The 11373-nt window shown below is 40.2% G+C and overlaps 1 protein-coding gene across 1 annotated transcript; it reads right to left on the reverse strand.

The window, feature by feature from the left end:
• Positions 1-3878: 3878 nt before the first annotated feature.
• LOC109204383 (uncharacterized) lies at positions 3879-8174 on the reverse strand. Its single transcript, XM_019365211.2, has 3 exons — positions 6046-8174; positions 5816-5957; positions 3879-5664 (listed from the first exon to the last, which is right to left on the reverse strand). The coding sequence occupies exons 1-3, from the start codon at positions 6419-6421 to the stop codon at positions 4206-4208; spliced, it is 1977 nt and encodes a 658-aa protein (XP_019220756.1). The 5' UTR covers positions 6422-8174; the 3' UTR covers positions 3879-4205.
• Between the last annotated feature and the right edge of the window lie 3199 nt (positions 8175-11373).

Here is an 11373-nt window from a genome sequence, read left to right on the forward strand (position 1 = left end):
AGCATAGGCCATTTCAATTCCGTTTTACTTATATTGCACCAAATCACAACAACAGTTGCCTTGGCGACCTTTATATCATAAAGGCAAAGATGCTACAATATTAGAAAGAAGCCCCATCAATCAGACGACCCTCTGTGAGCAGGCGCTTGGAGACAGTGGGGAGGAAAAACTCCCTCGCTATCAACCAGATGCCCCTCTGCTCCACGCCAGTAATCACACACTTGTGAAATGACTTTTTAAAAGGTCATGCTGTTCATTTTAGGTCTTTTTGACATCTGGTCCCCAATCTGCAGACACTTGGTGCTTTCCAACTTCAGAGTTGACTTTATTACACATATTCAGTGCAATCAACACCAGCAAGCAGCAGCTGGCAGAGTGCGACACTCCATTCATTTCATCTACAGCCTGGAACGGGACGAAATGGAAATATCAACATTATAAATAGCTTTGCAACAAAGAGGTTCAGGATAAGCCAAGAGTCTTCCGTTCAGCATCTATGGGGAAAAAGCGGTTATGACTCTGAACAACCGGTTGCATAATGATTTGAAAAAGCTACTCTCATATTTTAGACGGTACTAACACTGCTTTTAAATCATTTAGTTAAGTACGAGCTGAACATGTGTCGCCGTGCTTTAAAAAGAACTAATGAAGTCTTTAAGGACTCTTCTTAAGCAGCAGCAACAGTTGCAGCCATAACTGGTCATTTCCTGCCTCTGATGAGAAGTCAGACACTACATAGACCATCAGCAAATCTGTGAAGACAGCATAGAGTAAATTACGGGGTGACATCACTGGATACACCCCCCCTATATAGCTGCAAACAGAATTACCTCATAAGAAAAGAATGGGCCTTATATGGTTCCAATAAAGACACACTATACCACATCTGAGAGTCACTCAGTGTTGTATATTTTTCAAGAAGAAGTCTTGGAGAAAACCACGAAGACACCATCCCGCAGTACAAACACTGTTTGTCTTGGCAGCCATTTAGTGCAACATTTACATTTTGTTGCTTTGGCTCTATTCAACAGTTTATGAGTTTCAAAGATGTATCCGAGCTTTTCCCGTCATGGAGCTGAGAGTTCTGGTGGCTGACTTCCAGAGAGACGTGACCTCCAGTGGTGTGACCCCAGGAAATGGGGTGGCACTGAAGGGGCTGACAGCCATCCATCACAGACGGTGCCATGGGACCAGCCACGGTGTGCTCTCCGGCTCAGCACCGTCCATTTCGTGCTTCTTGAAATCCAATACACGTTTATATTTAGCTTGTCCTCTCCACATTTTACAACACGGACAGAGCCAACAAAGACTCATGGCTCTAGTATGAGACATAACCGTTCATGGGTGTTGCATGAACTCCTGTCCATGGCAACGAACTGCAACCGCTCTGCTGTTTCTTTGTTGTTGCAAATGACACGTAGCAGCGAGTGACCAGAGAGATAAACAACCAAAAAAGAATGACAAATGGAAGTCAGCTGTGGACAATAAATCAGCACATTCGGGTAATTATGTTGTAATTTCTTAAAAAAAAGAAAAGAAGTTACCAACCTAAAGCCTAAAATATTTCATCAACCTTATCATATAGCATGGTTAGCACTTGTAAGCGCCACACACAATATCCCCAGAAAATGGAGAAACTCTTTGTGGCATATTTGACTAAACAGCTTAATTTTAATATTTGTTTTTGCCACGTCTCACATCCCAAGTTTAGGAAATCACTTAACTATTCAAAGAATCACAGTGTAAGTTTAGAGCTCTGCTGTACCTACAAATGAAGACAGACGCCATAAGAAGCTGAAATCCTTTGACACGTGATGTCACGAGTTTAAATGGAAGTGATCTTTGTTTCCATAACACATTACTCCTCGCTTCAGAAATGCACTGAGGTAGAGGCACAACATTTTTCTAGGAGTATTTAGTAAATAAAGTCAAAACCGGCCAATGTCATTAGTGATCAGACAGCTGAACTTTATCCAAATACTTGGATAAACAGCTGACTCATTTTAAAAACTTCTGCCCTGAGTGATTACAACTGTCCTCCTCTCTATAAACATGAAAACATACAACGACAGACAACATCGTGTTCAGACTTTCAGACGTTGACAGTCAGGATCGAGCTTATCCGTTGCTACAGTAAATATAAACGGCCGGCCGGTGATCACGCGAGCTTTTATAGTAAACAGCAACACAAATCAAAGCTGAAGAGGCCAAAAAAAGAGCAGCGCCTCGGTGAGCGGCACCAACTGCATATTACAGCATTAGATAAAATGGGTATAAAATTCTTCATGGTACGGCTGCAATTTAATAAATCTTATATTTTTGTCATAGTGAGGTGTAACATAGACGTTTTCAGTGTTATGTAGGTATGTCTTTTATTTTAGATATGAAAATGTGAAATTTAGCTTGTCTGTGAAGGTTCTCAGTCATCCAGGTCATCGTAGTCTAAGGAGCTTGGAAAGAAAAGCGTCTGGACTTCTTTAAGTTGCTTCAAGCAACTTAAAGAAGTCTTTTCAAGCTTTTCTTTCCAAGCTCCTTAGACTAAAATTTAGCTTGTATGACAAAATCTAGCACATTTACATGATGCATTTAAGTACTTATATGAATTAATATGCATTGCCCCTTTTGAATAAACAGCAGCACCTATACCAGACTGACTTATCAGAATTAGGCTGTTACAGCATGTACTGTTTGCCTCTTTGATCACATCTGGTTAACAACATGAAGTATTAACACAGCTTTTCCTTATGCCTTGCCATCCTTTTTGCAAATATGTTGCGCCGTTGAGTTTATGACGAACGATCCGACTTAAATTTAATGAAAAACAGTTACTCTGCGCACTGCCCACAGTTGGTGAAAATGTCCCAGGCCAAACTACTGTAAAACCCACTCTCTGTGATATCAGCAGAAGCAGTTTGCACTTCTTCTGTGGACTTATTTTAAGACTCTAGAGATACATGTTCTCTATTTTATTTATTGCCAGGAATTAAACCAAACTGTTAACTGGGGAGGATTTATTTCTAGGTATATTATCACAAGGCTAAGCTGTTATATTTCACACACTACTATGAACCTTGTCAGTGTGTAAAATATGAAACTGAGCGATTTTAGCCAATGCTTACAGTACCCTCACCTACAAGTCAGTGACTCAATTTTACAACCTCAATGAAGGCTTCCCCCAAGACAGGTCTTACATTCATTTGATACACACCGTGGGTGCTGACACAAGCACTGTTCTTTTACAAGCTCGATGTTAGCGCACTAGTAAAGTCAGGAGTCAAGAAATTTAAGCTTCTTAGCTTTGTTTCCAAAAAAAGGAAAGTTGCAAGAGTTAGGCTCAAAACAAACAGGTCAAGTACTCTGACCTGACTTTTACTTTACTCTCTGGGACATTCCTCCAAAATCACCTCATAGGGGGGAAAGCAGGCCTGGAAAGCAATAAAACCAGTCTCAGTAGAGATGGCTTTTCCATCAGCTCTCCAGGTTCATTGTTCGGGGCTAAAGTTCCAACCTGTAGCAAAGAGGTTGTAATGACTTAAACTGCTGAGGGATAAACTCTCCCGTCTCAAAGTGTTGCAACTTTATAGTGGCTAAAGTCTAACTTTACACCTGAGTTAGCTAAAAGTTTAATTTTGGTTTGCAGTGTTTTGGTGTACATGCACGGGGACAGGTCGGGTTTCAGATGTCCAAAGGCCACGCTTAAGCCAAGTGGTTCTTCAACTACAGGAAAGAATTTAAAAACCTGCACACACTGTTTCCTGTAATTATTTAAATTAAACTAGAACATAGCACATGTTGAATATACAGTAGGGGAGAGTGAGGTAAGATGAGCCACTTTTTACTCATGTTGTCCTGGATGTGAGAAAAAAATGACACAGAAATAGAATGATAACATATTCCTTTATTTCAGGATGTCTCCTTTCAAATGTAATGATCAGAATCTATGTCTGATGACGCTGCCCAAAATAATGACCTATTAAAAAAAAATGCTCCTTTGGCTCAACTTGCCCCAGATTAGGGGTAAATTGAACCTAGTCAGTGGGTAAACTGAGCCATCTTGGGGCAAACTGACCATGTAGTTTTTAAAATGTAAAACTGATCATATTGTGAAAACAAACCATTTTAACAGTTGTAAACCTGTGAGAACAAACCTGGAAACTGGTGGTTTCTAAACAAACCACCAGTTCAAAACCATTTATTCAAAAGAACTATTCAATATTCCAATGATCAAGGTTGCAGGGGAATATGAACTGTTGCTCCCTCCTTGCAGTTCCTCCAGCCTGTTGAGGTTGAGGTAGCTTCTTCAGCACATCCTTGCGTGGGAAAGATGCCTCATCATTTTCCTTGAACACAAACGTGGGTTTCTTACTGCTAGTGATCCCTCGGATTCTTCTGAGAAATCTGGCACTCACTTCGTTGTCTGCAAAGCTGTCAACCAGGCCAATGTAATGGTGGCTCCTGGATTTGGATGCAAATCTTACGATGACAAAGTCACCAACTACCAGGTCTGAGACATCTGGTTCACTTCTTTCATCGCTGGAACTCTCATACTCAGAAGTGTCTTCAAATGGGATGGGAACATCACTCTCCTCAGAGCTGCTTTCCACTGCAATTTTTGTCTGGGTTTGTTTCCTCTTCCACATTCCTTGCTTTTTGTGGATTATTTCTTTTTTGCCTTTCAGTTTATTTGTCCTTTCTTCATGGTGTCTCTCAATTGCCTGCTTTTCAGGTGTATCAGTCAGGATTCGTGTCTTCACACGCTTTCGATTTGTTTGTTTCCTGGGCTGCTGACTTTTGGGTAAGGGTAGAATATCAGTGGGAGACACATATCGAGCATGGTTGGGGTCACTTCGTGAACCACATGCATGTACAGGGTCTGGTGAAGGTAGCTCAGCAGAAAGAGAGGCTGAAACCACAGGTGCAACACCTTCAGCGGCAGGCTGCTGCTCCAGGTTGGGCCTGTCTGACACCATGGATGGCTCAAACTCTGCATCAGAGAAGATATCTCTGTTGTAAGGGAAAATCCCAGTGGCTCTAAATCCCGAGGAGATATTTCGTGGTGTCATTGCTGACATGAAAGCATCATTCACACAACCAGCAATTTGGTATATGCTGGCAGTTTTGCCTGGGTTGGACCTCATCCAGCCATCAAGAGCTCTGTTGTAATAGGTTTTAAATGGACCATACACACACTTATCCAGAGGCTGAAGGCGATGGGAAGTGTGGGGTGGAATTGTGAGCATTACAATACCACTTGTTTTTGCTATGTCCAAAGCCTTCAGTGAAATGTGGGCTTCATGGTTATCCATGATTAGCAGCAGTGGCAGGTCAGGGGAGCACTTGGTCTGCTGAACCAGATGTTCAAGGAACACAACAAAGACATCTTCACTGATCCAGCCTGATCTTGTAGTGGTACCAATTGATCCCGGAGGTGCTCCTGCAATGAAGTGGTCTTTGTATCTAACCCTTGGGAAGATAAACATCGGAGGGACTGCGTTACCAGTCGCATTGACAGCACAGACTACAGTCACCAGTTCGACTCTTTCAGCAGATGTGATGGAGCCCACTTGTTTTTTTCCTTTTTCTGCCACTACCTGCTTTGGTGTCTGTACTGTTGTTACACCTGTTTCGTCAACATTAAAAATCATGTTTGGGGGGAATTTATACCTGTCAAAAAAAAAAAGAGCAATGATGATTAGTTAAATTTTTAAGTAATGCAAAAAATGTTAGCTGAGAGTACGCATATTTATTCACTTAACTGTTGTTTGTAGTTGTCATAAATAGTTATTAATGTTTTCAATTAGATAACTTCTGTTACCTGTCGATCACTTTAGCCAGATTGTCAAAGAACTCCCCAACTGTAGTCTTATTGAAGGCTGTAGCTCTTCCCAAAGATGTTGCCTCAGGCATACGGCAAGAGAGATGGTGGCGTGCCAAGAAATTCTTGAACCATTCTTTACCTAAAAAATGTAATGGTAAAGTAGTAAACTACACAAAATACATTAGTCTGTGCCAACCTACTGAAATGTTGTTTCTTGCACTTCCTACCGGCTAAACCTTTCTCTGTCCAGTTGCTGGGAGTAGGAATGTTGTTTCTGCCTGCCAATTCTAATGCCAGTTCACGGCATTTCTTTGGGGAAATGCCATGGAACTGCTCTGCAAGCTTCTTGATATGCTCTGCTAGCTCCTTCTCCACCTCCTCAGAGAAGACTCTCTTTGCTGAAGCTGTTCCACTATAGCCAACCGATTTGACCTCCTGTGTGTCCCTCTTTTTAATATATCTCCTGACTGTTGACCTGTCAATTTGTCTTTCTTTAGCCACTGATCTTATGGACTTTCCTCCCTTGACTTCACTCGCTGCCCTTTCAATCTCCTCCAGGGGTGTTGAGCCCCAGCTGGTCTTCCGTCTGTAGGTCCTTGGCATGATATCTTTTCTATAATAGTTAACATATGACAAATACAACAAAAGGGTTCAGTATACTGAACTAAAATACTATTTAATAAGTCAGAGCCTTAAATAAATTTCAGTGCCTTATGGTGGGGTAGGTTGAACCATTGGATCAATTTACCCCATAGGCTTTGGCTCACTTTGCCCCATAGCCACCATTTTGAAAAAAACGGGCTAGTTTAGCAATTTAGGCTAATCTTTAGAAAACTTCTTCAGATTATATTATATTTTAGAAACCCACCAACATGTATAATATATCATTTTAGACACAGATACATTTGTTTTAATATTACAGTCAATTTACCTGATATGCAGAAATTTTACTTTGACAAGCAGAAAACATTTTTTTGTGTAATACAGACTTACCCCTTCTCCAATGTGCTCCTCTTTAATATAGTAGGATGGAAATGATGAGTGCTTCCTGGATTTATGGTCACATGACAAAACATGAACACAGTTACCTAGATACAAGGGGTGGTTCAACTTACCCACTGGCTCATCTTACCTCACTCTCCCCTACAGGGCAAAGGTCTTAGGCACTTTAGACGTTTAGATTATTATCCTTCACGCAATACAGTCAGGAAGTAGATGATTATTGGTCCAAACTTCATTCTACAGCATGACCAGCATGCCAACCACGCTGGCATTCCAGCATGGCTGAGCTGAATACCTGCTGCTGAGGGAGAAGCTGCTGTCTTTACTCTCAGTAGTGTCTCTGGAAGTTCCATAACAAGGACATCCTTGCTTTGCTGTTATGCAATGGCAAATAGCTTGTGGAAGAAAAAAATGTTGACAATCCAGCTAGCTTTACCTCAAATAGATTGCTCAGAAATTGAGAAACAGGCACATTGACTTGTCCAAACATGTGCAAACACACACATAGAAATACAGTATGTAAGGAAAAAATTGGAGTTTGAACAATTCTAACAAGCCTGAAAGTCAGTATTTGGTATGACCACCTTTATTTTTTAACACAGGCTGAACTCCGGCATGCTTTCTTCTTATTTCTTTAAGCAGTCTTCGGTAATAGTTCTCCAGACTTCTTGAAATATATTCAAGGCACTTCTTTGGATGTTTCTGCCTTTTGTTCTGTTCTCTGTCTGATCCCACACTGCTCCAATAATCTTGATGCATGACTGATCCATGATCCATGACTGATAGTGTTCAATTGCGTTTTTGCTGTCCACGTGTGCTTTTACTGCATTGGCCATATGTTTGGGATCATTGTCATGCTGAAAGAGGAAGCTGTTGCCAATCAGATGCTTTCTAGATTGTCTTGCACGGTGGATGAAAATCTGACCATGCTTTTCTGCTTTCATAATTTCAACCATTTTTCAACCACCGGCTCCTAACTCCTTGGTTCTTGTGTTCAAAACAGTCTAGTCATTCAGTCCAGTTCTTGTGTAATTTGCTATACCTCAGTCTTTTCTCCCTGTTTCCCATCCTTTAGGTTTCCTGACAGCCACTCTTCCACTGAGGTCACTTCATGGATCAGCTGAAGGGCCAAATACATCGCTCAGGTCCTGGGTCAGGACTTTGTTGGATTTTTTTCCCTATTTCTTGAGGATAATCTGCTGTAGATTTTTGTTGTTGTTGTTTATTTATTTATTTTTGGAGGCCTGATGCTCAGTGTTTTGGCCTTCACTTATCCAGTTGCTGACTTATGTCTAGTTTTAATAGATTCTTGGGAATCAAAACAAAAGTATCCATAACTTGAAATTTGGAGTTATCGTTCTCGAAATTTCGAGTTAATAAGTCAAAATTTCAAGTTATTTTCCTGAAATTTCGACTTATTAACTTGAAATTTTGAGAAAAGTAAGTGGAAATTTCGAGTTAGCGCTGCCAATCAATAATCTACTTGAATTATCTCATTTTCTTGTTACCTGGAAAGATATGGAGCAGAGGAATGAGCACTTAAAACCCGATTGTGAGCTACCAATGTATAGCAACAAATTGGCGCTTTCGAGAGTACGTTTGCTGATAGTAACGTCATGTGATTCAGCTAATAACACAAGGATTTCATCATTTGTGAAGCCACGCTGAAAATACTCAGCAATTAGTGCATTCATGACTGGCTGTAATACTGGTAGCTTAGCTGTAGCATTTGTAGCTGAGGGCTACAGCTTCCGGGTAACAAGGAAATTACATAATTCACGTAGATTACTCATTGGCAGTGCAAACTCGAAATTTCAAGTTACTTTTCTCAAAATTTTGAGTTATGGATATATATATACATATGTATATATATATATATATATATATATATATATATATATATATATATATGTATGTATATATATATATATATATATATATATATATATATATATATATATATATATGTATATATTGTGGCAGAAACAGGCTTCCATACAATTCTCATAGATTTAACCAAAGAGATGAGAAAAAATTATTTCTTTTGATGACAGGCTGCTTGTAACAAATTGCTTAAAGATGCAATTTTGTGTGTAGACACAACCATCCCTTAACTTAGGTGCCTTTTTTGTGCTTAAATGACTGTAAAGTGGCTTAACACAAAGCTCTTATTTAAAAAAAAAAATGGTCAAGTACAAAGTCTGGACTGAAAACGAGTGTGAAAGCAGCCAATGTACAAAGAAGTACAAAGAAAAAGAAGAAGACCATCAGAAATCCTGGAGAACTATTGCTCAACTATTGTTTTCCACTTTAAGAATGACAAGAAGCTAAACAGAAAGAAAGGGTGGCTCAAGACTTGTGCACAGTACTGTTAGTCTCTCTCTCTCAGAGAAGAATAAAGAAAGCTAGCAATAAGGAAAATCTACAATACAAAGAAATATCAAAGAATTATTTAGCTGAATGAGCAGACAGCTGTCTCCTGTTGACTCCCTCTAACCACTTCCGCATGTTGTATAGGAGGCAAACAACCACTGATAGCTGCGATTACCTAAAACTACAAATGATGGATTGCATAATGAGGGCTGATTCACAGCTTAATTAAATGTTTAATGCACACATGCACACAATTAAAAGATTTAAAAGGGAAATTGGGTTTGAGAATGTTAAATCAGGCTGCTGAAAAGCTGGCAGTAAAAAGTACACTAAGTAAATTTAAATACTCTGATATTGGTTTTGTGAAGCACACATAGTAGATAACAGTCTTTGTCACAGATGGCAGAAGCAGACTTCTATGCTGACAGGAGACTCAGCACTACAACATACAGTGTTTACATAATCTGAGGATGTTGCCTGAACAGACACACTGGTGTAATACTGTCTGTCTGGGGCTCCAGTCTTTTTAATGGCTATGCACTGCCTGACCAGTGGAAATAGCTGACTAAATATTGGCTAAGTTGTTAAGGCTGGCTCAGGGAAGCCATGACAGACAAACATTAGGTAACTGTGGTTAAGCACCTTCAATTTAAGGTATTAAGACAGAGGTAACATAACACAAGCATAATGATCCGCATTTAAAATAATCTTTATGCAGCAGGCTACCCGCTATGTTTTTGCAAATGAACAGACCATGAATTACTCTACTTTATTCTTCTAGTCCACAAATTGGGGAGTAATCAAGTACAGCATCTGCTACAAATAGCCGTGCAAATGAGAGTTTAGGGCTGATTAAGTGTCTGACTAGAGCAACGGTTGAAACAAAAGCCATGGAGTTTTTTCGACTGAGTACATTGCAATCCGGTACCTTAAGGTCATCCAAGTAAGGTTATACGAACAGAGCTCTTGGAAAAGAAATTTGCTGCATGGCTCTGGAGGAACAGCAAACGTTATAAAGTTTTCCTTTTGAGACAATTCGATCGACAGGCACCCTATTGTTCCACAGTGAAACCGACTGCCAGCGCTGTGAAGGGAAAGTACGAGTAATAAAAAGTTTCATTTGATTGCTGTTGCTGGATGAATGTAACTTTTGAGTAGTTTCAGCAGGCGTTTTATGTCACGGCATCAGGTCCTCGGGAATGACATGCGACATTTACAACGACCTGTCAAATGGACAGTAATTATGGCAACGAGCTCCGCCACTCGCCGGAAATTAAACACTTGACGCAGTAAAGTGTGCCCTGTGCACATTCATGTGCAGGAAGGCGGTGGCATTTCACTAGTAAACACTTCGCACTTCAGAAAATTTTCAAAGGAAAAGTTTCAGCCTACAGAGATGAAACTTTGTCCTTGAGATCTGCCTGTTCAGCTAACCAAAATCAAACCTCTTTCCTGATCATAGCTGCAATGACGAAGAGGCAGAGCTGAAAGGACTTGACTTTGCATGTTCAGAAATGATTCCCAAGCTAAACTTCCAAACTAAACATGCATGTCCAAAGCGGGATTGGAAGACTGTTCTTATGAGGTAGTCTGAACGAACGAGACAAAAAAGCTTGCAGACACTCAGCCAAATTATGAGCTCAACACTGGCCTCTGAAAGCAGTCTGTGCTGAATGGGGAACTAAGTGTATACATGTGTTTGTTCAGAAGCGTGTGGTAATTAAGCTTGTCTCGTTTTCTGATGTGGTCCAGGAAATGCCTCACTGTTCCACTCGAGCCACGTTTAGGTTATACTAGTAAACATTTTGTATCCAGATTTCTCCGAGCTGTAAGACCCGTGGTGTAAGAGTCTTATAAAATCTTTCCGAAGGCATCTACTCATTACTGTAACTATAAAGCTTGAAATCACATTACATCAGTGTGAGCTGTTGAATCCAATAAATTAAAGAAGAATACGGCCGTTTCTATGCCAGAAGCTCATCTGTAGGACTTTATCGTATAAAAGTATTAAGTCTCGAGCAGACATGGGTTCTCCCGGTCGTTTTTTGCGGTTCCTTTGGTTTTCTCCTGTGAAATTTGGGTCCGTCTTTTCAGCGAGGGCAAAGAGCATGCTTTAATCTGGAAAATATTACTGGGGATGGAAGAACATGGGAAACAATAACAGTAAGAGGATTCCTCCT

This window comes from Oreochromis niloticus, linkage group LG12, assembly GCF_001858045.2.
Source record: "Oreochromis niloticus isolate F11D_XX linkage group LG12, O_niloticus_UMD_NMBU, whole genome shotgun sequence".
NCBI classification, from domain to species: Eukaryota; Metazoa; Chordata; class Actinopteri; order Cichliformes; family Cichlidae; genus Oreochromis; species Oreochromis niloticus.